This window comes from Polyergus mexicanus, unplaced genomic scaffold, assembly GCF_030449975.1.
Source record: "Polyergus mexicanus isolate NDT 795.1 unplaced genomic scaffold, iyPolMexi1.0 SCAF_20, whole genome shotgun sequence".
Taxonomy (NCBI): Eukaryota; Metazoa; Arthropoda; class Insecta; order Hymenoptera; family Formicidae; genus Polyergus; species Polyergus mexicanus.
The window spans coordinates 1,554,449-1,575,873 of NW_027223340.1; the positions used below are offsets into that span (position 1 = coordinate 1,554,449).

General features: G+C 34.4%; 1 protein-coding gene, 1 long non-coding RNA gene and 1 pseudogene across 2 annotated transcripts; all 3 read right to left on the reverse strand.

Annotated features, from left to right (window-relative positions):
- Positions 1-5,270: 5,270 nt before the first annotated feature.
- Positions 5,271-9,888, reverse strand: LOC138941683 (odorant receptor 85c-like). The gene is made up of 9 exons (XM_070311532.1): positions 9,751-9,888; positions 8,438-8,557; positions 7,951-8,068; positions 7,599-7,860; positions 7,368-7,484; positions 7,219-7,309; positions 6,683-6,831; positions 5,613-5,745; positions 5,271-5,552 (listed from the first exon to the last, which is right to left on the reverse strand). Exons 1-9 carry the CDS (start codon positions 9,886-9,888, stop codon positions 5,502-5,504), a joined length of 1,179 nt encoding a protein of 392 aa, XP_070167633.1. The 3' UTR covers positions 5,271-5,501.
- A 975-nt stretch (positions 9,889-10,863) lies between these two features.
- Positions 10,864-13,872, reverse strand: LOC138941895 (uncharacterized; annotated as a pseudogene).
- A 3,902-nt stretch (positions 13,873-17,774) lies between these two features.
- On the reverse strand, positions 17,775-18,261 carry LOC138941722 (uncharacterized). The gene is made up of 3 exons (XR_011448197.1): positions 18,124-18,261; positions 17,985-18,038; positions 17,775-17,902 (listed from the first exon to the last, which is right to left on the reverse strand). It is a non-coding gene; the product is annotated as an uncharacterized lncRNA (long non-coding RNA).
- Positions 18,262-21,425: the final 3,164 nt, after the last annotated feature.

Here is a 21,425-nt window from a genome sequence, read left to right on the forward strand (position 1 = left end):
GTGTGTGTGTGTGTGTGTGTGTGTGTTGCTGTAATAATAAAGGTTATTTACTATATAATATGGATTGTTGTTGTTATGTATTGGAGCAGGCTAATACTATTATGCATTTCTTTAATGAATTTAATTTGTATCAGCATAATAACATTCTCAATGTAAATCATAACACATTAGATCTTGTATTTTCCACATTGCGTGATATCTCACCAGTGTTATCAGCACTTAAGCCGTTATGCGTGCGCTCAGTATTGTAAGACGTGAATCGATAGAAAAATATTTGGGGCTCCGCCGAGACTCGATCCATGGATTTTCCAACAACTTTAGTCGACAGCCGTGTGTTGCTAGCTTATAAGCCATTCACGTCCCCATACCACAATATTTTTCTTGCTCGTGTATATATATCTGGATTCCGCTTCAGGAATCTTACAGTTCGGCCATCCTGAATTTTAATATTCGTTCCGAATATTCTTCTCATCCTGAGGTAATGCTGGTTCCGATCCTGTACTTCAAATCCTGAGGTAACGTCAGTTGAATCCCACTTCTGAAGTATTGTAAGACGTAAATTGAGAGAAAAATATTTGGGGCTCCGTCGAGACTCGATCCATGGACCTTCCAACTCTAGTCGACAGCCGTGTGTCGCTAGCTTATAAGCTATTCACGTCCCCATACCACAGTATTTTTCTTGTTCGTATATATATATATATATATATATATATATATATATATATATATATATATATCTGGATTCCGTTTCAGGAATTTTATAAAATCATCCAGCCTTTGTAATATCATTGCGATATTAATTCGATCGTCTCTCTCACCAGCTTTTGAATGAAAATGGAATTTTAAGCGTGCTAACTATGTGACTATAAATGACTATTTGGCAGTATTTGTTGGGATGATGAGCTAAGTTGTCTCGACATACACGATGCGGTTGATTTTTTGGTAAATATGCATAAAAGATTACACTTCACCGATGTAATCGTCACTTAAATATGTTGTAGAGGGGAGTGTTTTAAATAATTCCCCGTAAGACTCAAGTGATGGTCGGAGATGGAGATACAACAAATTAAAGTTTCACAGTTTTAACGCTTTTTCTCAAGTATTATAAAGTAATATTAGGAAAAGTGAAGTTTGTGTAGGCTGTATTTGTTGTAAGGTAAACATGAAAATAGTATTTGTTTACATTTACGGAATAGGTACATGATTATAGATATTTTCTCAATAATCGGTCGAATTTCACCTATTTCTCGCAGTTCGTTAACAGCTTTCAATATGCGACTACATGAATTTCTGAGTCATGTCTTCAATTTTACTTTTAAAACTAAAAATAAATTTGGGTTAGGTTATATCTTCCGGAAGTGGAGCTTCCGCTTAGGGGGAGTGGAACTTACTGTGTCCACGCATATACATTACAACGTGAAGCGAGGTATACCCCACAATTATTGTGTGGATGGGAAAGTGTATGCAGTGGGTTCTGTCCCCCCCCCCCCTTCCCTCGCCCCCTTAAGAGGTGTTCCACTTCCGGAAGATATAATCTAACTCAAACTTATTTCTTCTTATAATACATAAAGAATAGCATTAAAACTGCAAAACTTTAATTTGTTATATCTCCTAAATCAATGTCGACCGCCACTTGATTCTTGCCAAAAATTATTCAAAACACTCCCTCTTACAACATATCTAAATGGCGATTAAATATATAAATTATGCAATTTTCGCTTATGTAAGGTATTCGGTGCGCAAATTCTCTCATATTGCATGGTTTTTTAGGAAATTAATGCCTCAAATCAATTTTCCGACTATCTTATTTTTTTGCAACTGAGAGCAGATCTCTCGCTGCTAGATGTTTTATAAATGTGTCATATGTCAAAACATTGACAAAATAAAAATAAAAGTTTCATGAAAATTTCATAGATTGTTCTACTATTTTTTCTAAGTATCTATGCAAAACCTGAGCATAATTCTCTTAACGGTTTGGAAATAAAATTTAACTTTAAAGTTCTTATGGAAAATTTCATATCAACAAATTTGACAAAGACAAAACATTGCTAACAAAATAAAAATTTTCACATATATTAAGAAAATTCTAATAAATTTTTGTGCAAAACTTGATTTAAATCCACATACTCGTTTAAAAATTATTTCCTAAAAATTATTATCTCTCTCTCTTTCTTTTTTTTTGCAAATTACTCTGTTTTTGGGGTTTTTGCAATTGATTTCAAGAATTCGCAATCAAAAGTTTTTATCATAAATTAGGAAAAATATTACTTATTTACAAAAACTATTTTATTTACAAAAACGTTAAAAACTATATTATTTTATGATAATTTAATTCTTTTTATAATCTAGATTTATTTATTTGATTTTTCAAACAGTATAAACGTAAGAAATGTTTTTTTTTAAATTTTGACATAATTTAATTTTTTTGCTACTATTGTACAGTGAAAATATCCTTAAAGATTATGTGCAAAAATCGGAATACGCGGTCTCAGATAAGGTTAAAAGTTTTTTGAATTTTGTTAATTCTATGACGTCTTCTAATTTGTTGCCAATATATATTTATTACAATGATTCCAATAATTGAGAATAGCACTTTCATCACAAATTGTTTCGCGGACTATTTTGAATCTGTTTATTCTGCCACGGATGGGCATAAGAGAGACAAAATGTATGAGCAAGATCTTAGTTTATTAAGTATTAATGTTACTATTAGTGACAATTTCGAGTACATTAATATCTTACAGATAAACTCTATTTCTAGAATCGATAGCATTCTCTCTAGTATTTCTCAGATCTTGCAACTATATTAGATTCCACAGTACTCTAGCTAATTTATAATAAGTTTCTACCATACGGCATTTTTTCTGAATTCTGGAAATTCTCTATTGGGACGCCTATATTTAAAAGTGCAAATAAGACTCTAGTTTCAAATGGCAGATCCATAAATAAACAAAATCTTATGTCAAAAATATTTGAAAACATTGTTGCAAATCAATGTTCATCTTTGTTTAAAAATGTAATAATCGATGAACAACATGGTTTTGTGTCTGGTCGTTTTGTAACAACAAATCTTCCATTATATCAAGATTTACTCAATTATTGAAGAGGGTTTCCAAGTCGATGCTGTATACACTGTCTTTAAAAAAGCTTTTGATAGTGTTGATCATGCTCTAATATTGTGTAAATTACGTGCTTTTGGTATGACGGAATCATATCAAAGTGGTTATCGAACTTCATTACACATTCAGATCACAGATTGTTACATTCCAGTGCTGTTTTTTCAGAGTTGTAAATGCTATCTCAAAGATCGCATTTGGGTCCGCTATTGTTTAATTTAATTATAAATAATATTAATGTCTTTCTCGTTTATAAATACATAAATTAATTAATTAATCAAATATCTTTATTTAGTATAATAACTAATCATTTGATATAATAGCTGATTCATGTCTTCTTTAAGAATAATCATCTCTTTTAGTTTTACATACTGTCGTAACTCAAAATCGAATAACGTAATTACGGCCTATAAAAGTAAAAAAGGAGCACAGCTCAAATTCAGCACTTTGTAAGCTGTTGCGCGCGGTCCCAAAACCGCGATTAAATGCAAGATATGCAATTCGTTGCAATATGCAATTAAGACATCGTGACCTAATACCGAAAAATCACCTACTATCGGACCATAAAAAAAGAGGTAACGAGTACTTCGAAACTAAGCCGTATTCCGAAACTAAGTGGTGACGCGTGTACTTGAAGAAACTGTGAGATTCTGCAAGCGCCGACACTGTTACATCGCCGAAGCATCACCAAACCGAACTCTACGATACGTAAGCTGTACAAATAAATCTCTTTGCACGGGATCTTTACCTCGTGTTTCTCGACACTCGGAGTCCCTACTCCTAAGACGAGCCGAACCCTTGGATCATCTCCAAAATTCCTGTTGTACCCGGAGAGGCACAACAATACGTAAGACATTTAAATCATCAACTTATATCTAATAGTAATATGATTGTTATTGAAGACAATTTTATTTCTCAAATTATGATTTTTCTTTTACAAATAGGCCATTTATTACAAAAAAATTAATCCTATAAAAAGAGTTTGGCCATACTAACACTAACAACGTATAAAATATTTATTATTCATTTAAAAATAATGTAAAAATACATATATTGTAAATATTGATAATAATGTAAAATTAAATAATGTTGTAATTAAATAATATTAACAAATTTGAGAAATTAAACTTTCGTGTGACATCACAAATTTCAAATAATTGCGGGCTAGTAAGAGCCAAAAAGCGGATGGTAGTGCGTCAGTTTCATAGAAAAATAAGTGTTCTATGAAACTGAGTATGTGCGATTCAGCGATTTCGCCCCGATATTTTTCTCGTCTTCGTCTCTCCATATTTGAAATCGAAGAATACTCAGTTTTTGATGCAGTGAAAATGTATGTAATTGAAATAATATTTTTTTCTTTCTCTCTTCGGAATTAAATATTTTTATACAGGATGTTTCCTAAGTGATGTCGAAAATTCCAGAAAGTGATTTCTTGGACGATTTTTAAGAAAAAAGTTCCCACGAACTAAGAATCCTGTGATTATTTTTGGTAATTTTTAATTGGATTATAATATTAACAAGTTATAACTTGACTAAATTAAATGTTCAAAATGTCCATCTTGCGTCACTACACATGCATTCTTCTGGCCATTGACAGTCGTACTCTTTCAAAAATTCCGGGCATATTTTGAATAGTTTTGAAGGAATCAACAATTATGTTACGAGGATCGTTTTTATCTACAATCGGTGTTTAGTATACTAGAGATCACTGAATATGATCGATGTAAGCTGTTTTCACAAAAAAATGGAACGTTTGCTGATTACTTCTTTATTGTTAATGAGTGCAGCGCAGAGCGGCGGTGCACGAATATAATCCTCTTTGAGCGCCGAGCGCACGCCGATCGAGAAGATGATTAACACTAGGACTCCAGGTCCACGTCACGCAAATGAAACTCAAGTTCACGATGCTAATTTAACGACTGGTTCGACTTTCGGCAGTTTCCGATTCCTCGGCAATGCCCCCACTTATCACTATATGCGCACGCACTCGCACACGACTAGCTCGTGCTGTTTCGTCGCGAGATAGAAATCTATACATAAGCCAAGCCATTTTAAAGATCAAAAAACTTTTATTTTTCTTTAACTTTTTAGAGCCAAACCTCTGCAGGGAAGCATTTCCAGACCCATATTCATAGGAACTTTTTTCTTTAAAATCGTCCAAGGAATCATTTCCTGGAGTTTTGGACATCACTTAGAAAACACCCTATATTTCCGGAGATTTTTTTTAACAATATTGTCTGTTTAACAATAAATACAAACTCGAAGATTAATATATATAATTACTTTTAACTTTTTTAAATGTAGAAAGATCGTAATATGCAGGCTTCGTTAACTAAATTTTTGCCATATTATATTTTATTCGTTATTATTTCTCTTCTTACCTTATTATTGCGTTGAATATATGACAGTAAAATATGAGACAGAAGCTTTGACTAGCTGTAATGTTTACTTGTAATATAATGAATACTAAATTCTGTGATATATTTATTTCCTTACCGTTGCGAAACACTCTAACGATCCAATAAATAATCCACCGACACCTAAAGTAAATTCTCGGGTGTTTCTTTGCAACAGAAACAGCATTAGTTTCTGTACATATAACGGAGCTATGTACCACTGAACGTTATACCTACAAAATTAATGTGAACAAAAAATTCGTAATTTTACAAAGATGGCTAGATCAATAATTTTTTGATACACATATACATATATGGTTCATATAGAGTGTCCGACAAGTAAGTGATCAAACGAAAGGTAAAAACAGATTGGGTCAATTTAAAAAGAAAAGTGCTTTACCATTTTGCAATTTTCATAATAATTATTGAGGTATTAAATAAAAAAGATCGGCCAATTCGCGCGAGTATTACCACGCGATGACCAAGAACGGCCTGATATGGGCAGCATGTAGTTGCTAGCATAGACATAGTATATCTAGACCGAGTGTTGAAAAGTGGGAGCCGTGGTGCACGTAGAAAAGGACATACTCTGTTTCGTGCTTCTTGCGTTCTCTCTCGTTCTCGCACGTAACATGACAAAAGAGAGCGCTATGTGCGAGCGAGAGAGAACGCAAGGGGCACGAAACAGAGTATGTCCTTTTCTACGTGCATCTTCACCCCCACTTCTTAAATAAAGGCAAACGCTCGGCCTAGATATACTAGATCTATAGACGCGAGAGTCCATCGTTAAGTACCGCTCATACGTACTTGTTTCGTACGTCATGTGTAGAGCGCACCTTTCAAAACTTTGTCGCGCGCCTACTTTTGGATTGTTTCCTCTCGCTGCGCGCTTATACTCGCGCGAATTGGTCAAACTTTTTAATTAATTTCTCAATAATTATTACAAAATGGTGGAATTTACGTAAAATGGTATGAAACTTTTCTTTTCAGTTTGACCCAATCTACTTTCACATTTCGTTCAATCATTTATTCGTCGGATACCCATACATTACTCGCGTATATATACTCTCGTCTTTTTTATAAACAATTATAATATTTTCTTTTAATGTAAAATGTTATATAGGTAACTATCCTATATATATAATTGTACGTTATAAAATTATATCTTACACGGTAACAAATACATGATTATTATGATCTGTTACATTTTGCCCGACATAGTTGGCGCAGAACATATATAAAATGCAAATGAACACAAATACAGAGGGAAATAAAATTTTATCGATGTTATTATCTTCGTTGGATGCAATCTGAAAAATCTAAAATACAAGTTTAACAGCTATATATAACTAGGTTTTCTAAATATAGTTTCTTAATCATTCAACCATACACAGACATATTAACTATAAGTTTCTAAATTAATTTTAGTAAAAATTATAATGAAATACAAAAAGATATATTATTCACTTTATGTAATTTTTATTTAAAATGATTTTTAATATATTAATTATTTATTTTATTTACAATAATTTATTTGCAGTATTAGTTAATCAAAAATATTAGAGTAAAAAAAAAAATAAAGAGTGATATAGGAAACATGAGATATATCTTCTCTATATCATAAACACATATATTATATATATTTATATTATAAAATATTAAGTGCTCGCTCAAAAGCAGACTTAAGAATATAATTTGAGGCATACCTGAAAGAGATTAAGGCTCAGCGATATAACTCCTGTTGCTATTAAACAGAACAACATTGCTTCAAATTTGCATACCAAAGTTTTGGATAGTCTTTAAACACAAAAAAATATTACTATACGTATTGTACGCATATTATCGAGATACTAACATCATAGCTTGCCGATGTATATCTACAGCACATCTTATTTCTTTTAACATCAATGTATCGTTCTTTGTATTAATATTTTGTAACACAATGGCTCTCATTGCGTGTTTAATGCGATAACTGTGAATAATACGTTTAACAAAAAGCATATTTATTTGTATTTGCAATATAATTTTGCAGATATATAAATCCTTTTTATATTTATTTATACAAAATTATAATTTTATTTTATACCTCGAAATTTTAAACAGTCCACAAGTATGTTCAAGATATGCAATAAGCATTGTTCCGGTTGAAACCATTGCAGCCATTCCTATGCAAAATGCTGCATTTAAATGCAAGAGAATTAAAGAAAAATATTTTTCTTGATCGACGAAATACTCGGTCATAATAGGCAAGCGACGTGCTTGAGATACGTTTATCGGTAAAATAATATCAATTATATTCGACCAAAGTTGTGCAACAATAAGAGCACATATACTACAAATACTAAATGCTAAAAGTGTTAGAAAGTAATTATTATTTAAACTTTTATTGCATAATATTCCAAAATTTTACATACACGTGATACAATATTTTGTCTTACTTGTAAGCGCAATCGTGTAACGTTTTGCATTATAACTATATTTTTCAACGATAGCGTTTTCACATTCATCTTTTAATTGATCGTATACATGTTGAAGTTGTATCAATAAGTTCTTCATCTATTAATCCATCCATAATTTGTTATACCTATAGACATAGTATATCTAGACCGAGTGTTGAGGAGTGGGAGTCGAGGTGCACGTAGAAAAGGACATACTCTGTGTTCGTGCTCCTTGCGTTCTCTCTCGCTCGCACGTAGTATAACAAAAGAGAGCGCTATGCTATGTGCGAGCGAGAGAGAACGCAAGGAGCACGAAACAGAGTATGTCCTTTTCTACGTGCATCTTTATCCCCAGTCCTTAAATAAAGGCAAACGCTCGGTCTAGATATATTATGTCTACGGCTATATGTCAGAAAAAATTTCTGGTTATAAAAATTTAATTGTCAGAACTGTCTTTTAAAATAAACATTTTAAACCGTTAACTTACAGTTTCAGCATTAATAGCGAAGAAGATATATTTTATCATAAAGAGAGTAAAAAAGAGCGCGCTCGATAGAATCTTGACGACGGAGTCAGCGGTGTATTTTGAATTAAGGAATGTTGTAAACTACAAGTAACAATTTTTTTTTTAATGTTGGCATTAGAGAAGCTTATTTTTTTAACTTGTTGTTAACTTCTAATTTTTATACAATGGATTGCTTGACCGCTAATCGCACAGATATCGGGTCTATTAGAATCTATAGTTGAACTTTGTTTTATGTATTTTCAGATAAAACTAAATATTTTATAATTTTTATAGTACTGCTTCTAACATACGCTATAATTAGAAAAATAAAAAAGGATAAATAAATTAGAGATAAATGATATTCCGTTGTAGAATAGGGCATACAAAGATTAATCTTTTATGTCATTTAAAAATATTATAAGTATATTTTAATCATATATCACATATTTGCTTATATTAATTGTTGTTAGAACTATTTTCGAATTGATTCAATATTTTAAATCATAGTAATTACTTTTTTATACATAATGATGTTACAAAAATAATTTGTAATTACAATTATTCAGAGTGTCCGACAAGTAAGTGACCAAACGAAGACATGGAGATAGATTGGGTCAAACTGAGTCGAAAAGTCCTAAACCATTTTATTTATAACGCTTAATAAAAGAGTTATTATTGATTAAGTCTGCCCAATTAGCGCCGACTTTTAGTGTGCGTGAGCGTTCCCTCGCTACAACGACGCACACTCTCAGGCAGGTGACTCACCGACATGCATCAATAATAACTCTTTTATTAAGCGTTATAGAAAAAAAAGGGTACAGAACTTTTTTTTTCAGTTTGACCCAAGCTACCTCCACTTTTCGTTTGATCATTTACTTGTCGGACATCATATATACAAGATGTCTCTCAAAATAATCGTACTACATTTGAATATCGTAATGCATAGACGGATTAGAAACAAAATTCAGAAAAATATCGAAACCACATTTTCCAAATAACAAATAATCAAAGTCGAAGGCAATGATATAGTTTACACATTCAGATAAATATTATACATATACATGATACGCATATTCATCTGTTAATTATTTTTATTATGAAACTGATTTGATTTTTAGTTTCTTTTCTTCGTTTTTGTGATGTTCTGTATAATAACAGCTCTTTTTAATATAAATTATAATTGCAATTAAGTAAAGTGTAAATTATTGAGACACATAGTAAGTAATAGAGAAATACTATAAATTATTGTATATTATAGCCTAGCTTGCAGTAATAATATCAAGATGTTGTCTCACCTGAAATAAAATAGCAGTCGTCAAAATACCGAGAAAGAAAATAAATCGAAGTCGATCGAGTTTTGATTGTTGATAGGGCCATAAGCCAATACTCAGCAAAAGTATTCTATTAAGATCAAAATATTGTGCCGTGATCATCTCTCTACGAACTCTAGAATATATATGACTGTGAAAAAATCGACGACGGTACGCTCATCCTCTCTTTTTTCACATATCGGTTAAATATTTTCCATAAGTTTTTTCTATTAGTGCAAATTTCAAGGCAAATTTAATGTAATGATAGGCAGTACACAAAATACCACCATGTGATTGAAACACGTGCAATTGAACAAATTTCTCACTGAGGTATATACATATAATTACACGATCGATATGACGCTTGAAGTATTTCGACATATGTCCTTTTCCCATGAATAAAACCCTTTACACAAAATAATCCCACGCAAGCGCTGTTTTCTCTTTTCGGAGCCGACACTTCATTCTAATGCTGGCGCTCGTAGGATACATTTGGTCTTCGAGAGAAATTTCTACCTCTTCAACTTTAAACATTTCGATGTCGGATTTATCTGGTAAAGCTAATGTCATCTTAAACCGAGTATATTAGATAAATATACGGTACAAATTTTAAATCGATAATCGACAAAATTAAGATTTGTTTATCATTGCTGATATATTGTTCAAGTATGTTTAGTATAAAATAATATTATATAATCACATTCTCTACTAAACATACTTTTAATTAATTGTTTCTTCTTTTTATTTCAATGATCATATGGATGCTAACGCTAAACAATGATTTGTTAAAAATAATGTATCATTATAAATACGCATTGAAGATATCAAAATGGAATTTAAAATAATTATATCTGTATTATTGTTTTTATTTGAAGTATATTATGTAAAATATTCACTTCTGATGGACAAGTAGCACGATAATGTTTAAATTTACTAATTGATTTTATTTCTCCATTTTTCTTTTAGCATGAAAAATTTTAGCTGCATTTTTACATGTTGCAAAATAGAATCTTCTATCTTGCTTATACATGAAATATGGGGATTTATTATTTCTTTGTTAATTAAACTACGTCCATGCTATTATTTCATTTAGACTCTTCATTGTGTAGAATATATAACCGTAAAGTAAGACACCGAGGTCTTGACCAACTATAATAAAAGATATTCTGTTTCATTACGCTATCCATTCGTAACATATGTACATCACTATAAATATCACTATATATTTTACATATCATCTTACCGTGGCAAAAAATTCTATAGATACGACAAATAATCCGACATTCAAAACAAAATCTCTGGATTCTCTTTGTAACAGGAATAATATCATTTTCTGTATATGCAAGGGAGCTATATACCACCGAACATTATATCTAAAAAAATTAGTTATTCGACTAATCGATAATTTGAGACAAATTGCAAAAGCTTTTCAAACCTCTGTTTGTTGTGCAAAAACATTGTCTCCTACATTTTAATATAACAGTCTCTAAAGCGGATAGATTTCTCAAATTTTATTTTGCAGGAATGTTTCTTACACGGTAACAAATACATCATAATTGTGATCCGTTACATGTTGACCGATATATGTAGTTGGATAAGAACATATATAAGACAGTAATTGCTGCACATATAATGGGCATTATTAATTCCTTGACATTATTTAGAGATATACAATATCATCTATAAATGTAATCTGAAAAATCTAAGACACGAGATCCACGCTGATAATAATTAGTCTCTTATGCGTATGATGTAACTATGACTTTATGAATAGTAGCAAGCTTTAATATTATGTGTTTTGGTTTCTATTAAATACTATAAAGACTCAAAATTATTATTTATTAAATATCTTGAAATATTAATAATATTAGACTCTCTTTCGCCATTTTTTTTAGCGTAGAAATACAAAAACTGTTTGGAAATATATTATCGATTGGATGGACGATTATCATCATACTTAATAAATAGTTACAACAATCCACATAAATTTGAAACACAATTCTACACTTTTGTAAAATATAAAATGGTTGCTCGAAAGTAAAGATTGGAGAACAAACCAGAAAACTTACTCGATACAGATTAAGGCTCACCGAGGTAACTCCAAATATTATTAAACAGAACATCATCGGTTCAATACTCGATAGCAAACATTTGGACAATTTAAAAAAAAAAAAGAAAAATATCTTCCATTACGAATAATAATAATCTTAACACATTTTTGGATATATACAAACTTCATAGCTTGACGATGAATGTCCACAGCCCAAATTAAGCCTTCGTATATTAAAAATTTCTTTTTGATATTAATATATTTTGTAGCATGTTGTTGCTCATTGCGTCTTTGATACGATAGCTAATAAATAATTTAATATAATGTGTAATAATTATGTTCATCAAATAACATATTTTTTTGGATTTAAAATATTTCTTTTAAAAATGACAAGATTATACTTAGAGCGTGAATTCTTATGGTTGTTCCTTATGCACATTTCATACCTGGCTATTTTAAACATTCCGCAAGTGTGTTGAAGATACGCAATAAGCGTTGCTCCTATTCCTACCATTGCAGTTGCCCCGATGCAGGACGATACATTAAAATGTAGCAAAATCCAATAGGAATATTTTTCTTCATCAACGAAATATTTCATTGGAATTGGTAAATGATGTGATTCAGATACGTTTATTGATAATATATTATCGAGGATACTCGACCAAAATTGAGCGACGAGAAAACCAGATAGGCTGCAAATACCACATACTAAAAGCGTTAGAGAGCAATTGTTATTCAAATTTTTGTCATACAATATTTCTAAGTAGATTTATGCTACCTCAAGCTTATTCCTGCATTATAAGATTTAATATTTTTTATTGGTCTTTTATTTGTTATCCAACTGTGTAATCGATTTTTATATTGTGTAATTGATTGCATATTTGTACCTTCTCTATTATATATAATTACCATAGGTAAGTATAGCGAAAAGTGGATCCCGCTTCAATGACCTTGACCTCGATATATGTTGTCAAAGACATAATTTTGAATAACTTTTTCTTCTAATTTAATCGTCGCTCGTTGCTTATTAAAAAATTATTAACAAAAACAATTTAGAATATACCAAAGTATATGCATGGACAGGAAGCGCGCGTGCGCGTGCGCACACACACGGGGGGGGGGGAGCAAAGGAGGCCTTCGCCCCTCCCCCTCACCCCGCCGGTAGGCAGGATCGTTTTACAATGTAGCATGTACTTTGTAAGTTGTAAAGCGTGGTCCATCCTACCTATCGGCGGGATGGGTGCGGGAGGGGGAACAAAATGACGTCACGGAGACGCCGGGAAGAAAGGATAGGAAAAAGAAAATGTTTTCGCGTAGCATTATTTTAAAAACAGTTTTATTTATATTTATTTATATTTCTTACATAAGAATATTATGCTTTGTACAATAAAAAATTATTTTACATAAAAATATTTGTACAATAAAGAAATATTTTACATAAAAATATTTGTACAATAAAGAATTATTTTACATAAAAATATTTGTACAATAAAAATTCTTATTTACAATTAAATATAACTATATTGCGTAGCAAAAAAGATTATCTCTTAGCACGAGGAAAATACGCGAATTCGTTATATTGCAACTTTAAAGAGTTGAGAAAACAGAGAAGAAAGATTATCATTCCGTTACATAGCCGTATGGTAACGAACAATGACTATTGATAAATTTACGTTTCAGCAATATAGGAGCACATACTTTAGTTTCATCGCGTGTTACCAGCTCATGAAACACAGTACGCCGAATTGCTCTAAACCGTAAGTTTATCGAAGTTCCAGCAGATTCTTCCTCATTTTCTTCATTTTCCCGTACCTTTTCTTTAGCTAACATCAAATTTCTAATACTAATAAAATTGATTAGTTGAGTTTTCAAAATTTAAGGTTATGCCCTTCACTTTGCAGCATTCGTCTGTCCGGTGCACGAACAACGTACGCATAAAATTTAGGGCCACCGGATACGAACGCGATATAGCTACCGCGGCCGCAGCTTTCAAGCTCGTCCGTCATGTCGCCCAAAAAATTTCCCGTACGCGGTTCGTACTCATTCGGATTAGCCATGCTTACATAAATGCACGAATCCGTATCGTAATATAGAACGCGACGATCTAATCGCTCTAAATAAGAATATAATTTTAAACGCGCCTGCACCGTCGTATATGCAGCTATTACAACATTCGTTATCGGCGAGGGAACGACAGCGTCTTGTCGCAATTGCCACGAAACATATATTATCTCCTCATACAGCACTAAAGCTTGCAACAACATTGCTGCAACATTGCAATATTGCATATTGCAGTTTAATGTTACAGAAATATTTCAAAGACATTATTTTACAATATAATTTTAGCAATGTTGCAGCAACATTCCGAAAATATTCCCAAAAAAGTATTTGATAATTGCAAGTTCATTCGTTTACCACTATGCGGCGCATGTTGCGCTATTTATTCCGCATTTAATTTTTAATCACAATGATTATATAAAGTTTACAAAGAGCGGCTAATAAGATTAAAGATATAATAACTATTTTTATTAGTTTAAGTTATATGATATGACCCCAACAGAGGGGACTCAGATATTAGACTAAGAATTCTTTTAATAGTTTCTATTCTTATATAAAATAAAAAATTTGATAATAATTTTCTAATATGCAAGATACTTCATATTTTAATTAATAAATTTTGAGATTATATAAAGACAAGAGAAATGTGAAAAAACTCGTTGTATGCGTAAATCCACCACAATCTTTTTGCATCCGGATATCTGAATATTTCGGATACAAAGAGATTGTGAATTTACAATTACAAATTGAGTTTTTTCTTATTTCTCTTAGATATTCTCTGTCACTGAAGAAAGTCGAATGTGTACCGAAAAATGTACATTTTATAATTTCGTTATTATTATAATACAGAAAATCTATATACACACTAGATCCTGACTCCTATACACCTAATTTCTTATTATTTTTTTCATATAAATATATTATATCGACAAATATACATAAAGCATTATTGCATATATATTATATTGCTATGTTGCTGCAATATTATATTGCAATATTTCTGTAAGCGGACATTTTACTGCTGCTGCAACATCATAACAACATTGCAGCAACATTTCGTAATATTTCTGCAATGTAGCAATCTTGCAGAAAAATGTTGCTGCAATGTTATTGCAATCTTGTAGTGCTGTATGGGTCGTCGTTTACGGGTAATATGCCGGTTATCTCGTGCTCAGCACTCGTCATCAATGTCGCAAAACGCTGAAGCGTTCTCACGACTTCGGTATTTGGTAAATTGGATCGCTGGCCGAATTTTCCCCAAAAAGAATTTAAGTACAGCTTCGCGACAGAACGTAAACCGGGATTGACGTTACGTTTATCAAGAACGATACCTTCTGTTTTCTCGTACTCCCTCAGATATCGTTCTTTAGCATCGTTTTCCCCGCATTCGCACGGCCATCCACTGGCTTCTTGTTTAAGCTGCAAGAATGTATTTATATATTCGATGAATAATCCGCCTTGACATATCGTATGATCGAATTGGCTAACTTTATATTGTCAAATCTCGCTTACAGCTGTCACGAGATAACCCTGTTCGATGGCCTTGCGTAATTCGCAGGTCACCCACGTACCCTCGAATTCGCGTTCACGAGCATCGTCATGTGTGCAGGGCACCTGCGAAAATGTTTCGCAACAACTGCGGCATAAAAAAAAGCGATTTTCCCTGCACACGATATGGGAGTACCGGATGAAATAGGTCGCGTGGTGGGAGTACTCTGCAACGTATGAGTCCTTCAAGCATATCGACATTATAATTCGGTGCCCTTCCAATTATTGCGGAACATTCCTCGCCGACGTAAATATCCGGATGGCCGATTGGGAAAGCGCCCGTCTTCAATACATAAGGGTACAAAGAGCACACGTCCACGTATCGTATTTTCTCCGTACCCGTAACCTCATAACGAGTCACGATATTTCCCGTGCGGCCGCCGAAAAATGCATCGCGAGGATCGAGCGGAGGTGTTTCCACCATCGGATGATTTTCGAGATATTCGCGCATTTCGTGATTATTGCGCATATCCCGGTCGAAAGAGCACTCCTACTTTTCCATTACGAAGTATCCTCGTTGTCGAAGCCGCCACGAGATCGCGAGAGTTCGTTCATAACGCGAGTCGATCGTATCCTTGCAATCCGCTGACGAAAGTGTTCTATCGCGATTTATGGGGAAGCAAGTTGGACATCCGTGCCAAAAACACCCGTGAAATTGAAGCACGTGGTGCTGAGTTGTCCTAATGTCAGATGTTTCGTAATATCCGTCGACGACCGTGCCATCGACTGTACGATATTCGCGCGCACGTCCTGCGTGGTTTATAGAAAAATCGAGCTCGCGCTCTATCCATACTAGCCATTGTAGAGCTTTACGCGAATGATTTTCTATATCTACCAGCTGGAATGACTCCTATCGTATTCGGCTGCAAAAAGTTTTTCCGAAAAACTGTCATGCATGTCGGAGCAATAGTTGTGCATTTCTCGAATGGATATACGTTTCCGCGATCTATTTTTCTAAACGCCATACATGCTCGCCGAAGAATATCAACGTCGGTACGGTAATAATGAACAATCTCGCGTTGGAAATCGAACACAATATTTTTTGTCGCATATCAGCATGCCATACAAGAAAGCGTTCGCGCTTTTCCGATTTCATTGTCTCCGAAAAAAAATAATGCGTGTCAGGCAAGGGGCCGACATATGACTGATTTTCGACAGTGTTAAACAAATGCGGAAAAATGCCTTTATCTGACGTATCCTGTAATCCGAAAGCCTTTGGTAACTCGGATAAGCGCATTGGCATATAATTAACACTATCGACGAATTTCGTATGTCCCACCGTTAGCACCATGATTTTTGTACCATTTAAAATTACTTTAGGCTCTAAATTGTTGCGATTTTCAACAATATATTGTAAAATAAATTATGCGTCAAACGCTTTCGCATTATGCATATAATTTGCTAGAAATATTTTGTCGTTCGCGTTGTAAAATCGACAAATTGTTTTACCGAATCGTGACGAAATATGAACTCTCGCACGCCGTACCAATGACAACGCACGATCATGTTTTTCGTGCACACTTCGCAAATCTGCTGCGCAACGCAAAGGGTTGGAACGTGTTTTTTTACATTCATCGTACCTTCGAGCGTCTCGTCTTGACGTGTTTCGAAATCGTAAAATACGAATGCTACGCGCTTCTTTTTGCGTCCGTATGCACGTTCGTTTGCCTCTTCGACGTTAAAAGTACTCTCCTCCGCGGCATGTGTAACCGTTGTCAGCACGGTCAGTGTAAATGACGAAAACGACGCTTCAACGCAAGAATTATTATTACGACGAAGAGGCTGCATGAAGCATAAATGGTTTTCAGGCTTCGGCAAACGGCATAGTTTACAGTAAGAAACGCCACATTCATGTCTCGCGTCTGATTTAACGATGCGACCGCACAATATTGCATGAGGAAAACATAAATTGTCGGAATTTTGTATTGTTATTATCGAGCGCTTCACAACGTCTTCGCGAGTTAATTTAACACGCCCGCGACCCAAAGGAACCGTGACATTAAAAACACGAATGTTAAAGTGTTCCGCGATATCGAGTCCCTCAGCGCTCTGCGCTACTGAACTCACGAGTTTCCAAATATCCTCATATGTTTCTAGCCGGTCGAAAAGATAATCCTACAGGACCTTACGATAAATTCGCCGAATGGAAAGACATTGCCTGGAGATCTAGGCTCGCATAAATTTATCGTATACGCGTGAATTTCATGGAACGCATTTTCTAATAAATGATACCTCCATCTCTATGTAACGGACGTATCGCGAAACTTGCTTTTCTCTCGATTACACCGAATCTCCGAAATTGTCGCGTATTTTCCGATAATAATTCTATGCAATTAAAATTAATATCGACCTCACAACGCTCTTGTTGTCGTTGTTGCTCCTCTTCCGCCGGCTCCTCTTCGTCATCTTCTGTCTCCGACGAGGAATTACAGCGTTCATCAGGAGACATTTCTTTATTTTGCCCGCCACCGCCTCTCTGCACTGTCGAAGCAAAAGAAAAATTTAATTATAAATAAAAATTACATCTAAATTATTTTTATTCTCGTAAAATTTTGTATCTCACCTGGTGATGTCACGATATCTGCTTCGCTGCCGTTTTCATCGGAACTTGCTCTTCCTAAAATTTAATATTTTATCAATATTGAATATAGAATTTGTATAAAGATTAATATTTTTGTTTTATTTTTTCACACAAAACTTACCCGAAGGTCCTGTTTCGAGCTCTTCTTCATCTCTGCGTTTTCGGGTCTGAGTGCGAGTCTCTTGTACACTATTCGTCGGAGTGTTCCGGTCTACAAATTATGATAAATTTGTAAATGTAAATTAATCAAAGTCTCTCGTATTCGATTACATTACTAGGTATATAAATATGAAACCGGAATTTTTGTATAGAAAATACACGTTTATTGTATGAAAATGATAAAAAATATTTTATTCAAAGTATTGCCCATTGCTAGCTATACATTTTTCCCATCTCTCTGACAATTTATGGATACCACGCCAAAAAAATTGTTGTTTCTTTGAGGCAAACTAGTCATCGAGCCATTTTCGTACATTTTCGTAAGAAGTGAAGTGCTGCTCAGCAAGTGCGTGTCCCATCGATGCAAATAAGTAGTAATCGGATGAAGCCAAGTCTGGTGAGTAAGCCGCATGCGAAAGTATTTCCCAACTAAACGCCTCAATCGTTTCCTTGACCGGTTTTGCTGTGTGTGATGGTGCATTATCATGAAGCAAAATTACTTTGTGTTGCCTTTTTTGATATTCTGGTCGTTTTTCACGCAAAGCTTGATTCAAATCGAGTTGTTGTTGCGTTTGAGCGTCATCCTCATGCAACAATGTTTGCAATTCGCTGTCTTCAAACTTTTTCGATGGTCTTCCACGTTCTTCGTTTCTCACGTCAAAATCGCCACTTTTGAATTTTTTAAACCACTCAAAGCACTGTGATTTACCAAGAGCACGCTCACCATAAGCTTCGACAAGCATTCGATGCGATTCTGCAGCAGTTTTCTTCAAATGGTAACAGAAAATCAATGCTGTCCGCAAATCGTAGTTTCCAGGCACAAAATTCAACATGTTCAACGCTATTAAAAACTATGCTGTTGAATGAAACTTGTATTGTTGTGAGTTGAAAATCTTTATCAGATGTCAAAACAAGAAAATGGCGCCAATGACGCGGTTTGACGGTAACTACATTGACAGCTAGAGTCATCTATGGGCAAATTCCGGTTTCATATTTATATACCTGGTACACTCACCCTAATATAAATAAAGCATTTTGCTTATCATTTAAGAGGTTTTCTCGATGTTTAGATAACAGGAATTTTATAAGATCTCCTGCATCTTCCTCCTCATGTTCGAATGTTTCGCGCATTTCTATTATTTCACCCGCGATATGCAGCAATTCATCATAATCGGCAAAATAGCCTAGCCTGTATAGCACTGCTAGTACAGTGTTCGAGCAGGCCCACGCAAAAGACCGAAAAACAGCGTAATTGATTTCCGATAACTCGTTCCATAACGCGGATAAATATCGCTCCCTGTTTAACGTAGGCGACAAATTTGAGCCTATAATTATGCATTTGCATAATATTTCTTTGAGTCCAGGCATTTTTATCAACGCTCACTCACGATATCACTTTTCACAATAAATATAACACTTTTCGCGGAAAGACGCGCGTTGCTTCGATCGAGTGGCCTTCACTTGGACACAGTACAATTGGACACGGTGCAAATGGACACGTTACAAATGGACACGAGATTGTGCACACGGTTCAATTGGACACAGTGCATTTGGACACAGTAATTTTGGATACAGTAGCTTTTGGACACATAAGAAAATACGCATCGTTTACTTGGACACCGCTCAATTGGACACTGTTCATTTGGACACCGTTCGTTTGGACACAGAAAGATGCGCACCGTTCATTTGGACACCGTTCGTTTGGACACCGTTATTTGCCCACCATTCGTTTGGACACCGTTCATTTGCCCACCGTTCGTTTGGACACCGTTCATTTGCCCACTGTTCGTTTGGACACCGTTCATTTGCCCACCGTTCGTTTGGACACCGTTCATTTGCCCACCGTTCGTTTGGACACCGTTCATTTGTACACAGAAACATGCGCACTGTTTGTTTGAATATGTAACAGATGGAGAGAAATAAAAATCATTTTGGGAAAATATAATCAGTATTCTTATAACACTTTATACTGGTAAATCTATGTAAAATATGAAATCGTGAAAAGGAGATACATTTGAAGGTTATAATATCTGTCAAAATAAAATATATTCATACTTTTATATCTCTGATACTGATGTCATTAATTTTACATTGCTTTTAGCACTTTGTTTAGCCTTTCGCATATTTGGATGTCATGCATAGATACAGTGGGTTCCGCCCCCCCTGCGGGGGGGCTCCACTTCCTAACCCAAACCTATTTCTTATTTAAAACAAAAATTTGGTGTGGATTACGTCGTATAATTTAAATCAAATTTTGGTGTCCAAACGAACGGTGTCCAAACGAACGGTGGGCAAATGAACGGTGTCCAAACGAACGGTGGGCAAATGAACGGTGTCCAAACGAACGATGGGCAAATGAACGGTGTCCAAACGAACGGTGGGCAAATAACGGTGTCCAAACGAACGGTGTCCAAATGAACGGTGCGCATCTTTCTGTGTCCAAACGAACGGTGTCCAAATGAACAGTGTCCAATTGAGCGGTGTCCAAGTAAACGATGCGTATTTTCTTATGTGTCCAAAAGCTACTGTATCCAAAATTACTGTGTCCAAATGCACTGTGTCCAATTGAACCGTGTGCACAATCTCGTGTCCATTTGTAACGTGTCCATTTGCACCGTGTCCAATTATACTGTGTCCAAGTGCACCACTCCCGCTTCGATCGATGACGAATTCGGAAATAATTTTTCTACTGCACCGCGAAGCATTTATTTAAACTCCTATCCCCTCTTTTTCCAAAAAGGAATATCCCCGAAAGAGTTAAAATTTCTCCTTTCTTCCGAGAAAAAACGGACAAGAAGAAAAAAATAGTTTCTTATTTTTATTACGCTATGCAGGCATTGTACGCAATAGTTTTATTGCTTAAATGCTTTTATTATAGCGGTGTCAAAGGCTTTGTCGTGAAAATCTTTTAAAATTTTCGTAGAAGGATTAGGATTATTTCCATGAGAAATTTTTTCCATGTAGTGAATCTAATTTCTAGATGTTTCTAGATGTTTTCGCGTAATTTTTAGCGCGATGAACAAGTTTGAACGTGAAAAATCATGATTTTTCTACTGTTTAGTTGTCTGCGCAAACTTTTCCCCCACTTTTCTTTATATTTCGATATATAAGCTGCACGAAAAGATGCGAATTCTTATTCATTTGAGTTTACTCGTACCAAAGTTTTCCTTTCGGCTACAATTCAAGAATTCGTCGTTGTTGTGACTAGTGTTCATCCAGTTTTACTCGAAAAGTGATAACAATGGCTGCCACGAAAGAAGTATC

What these genes read in the sequence shown, in the direction of transcription:
- LOC138941683 (XM_070311532.1), bottom strand. Translation starts at nt 9,888, where the DNA reads ATGATCACGGCACAATATTTTGATCTTAATAGAATACTTTTGCTGAGT. An exon ending in TCGCTATTAATGCTGAAACT is followed by an intron (nt 8,069 to 8,437) that starts GTAAGTTAACGG and finishes ATGGATTAATAG; the next exon opens with ATGAAGAACTTATTGATACA. An exon ending in TTACACGATTGCGCTTACAA is followed by an intron (nt 7,861 to 7,950) that starts GTAAGACAAAAT and finishes TAACACTTTTAG; the next exon opens with CATTTAGTATTTGTAGTATA.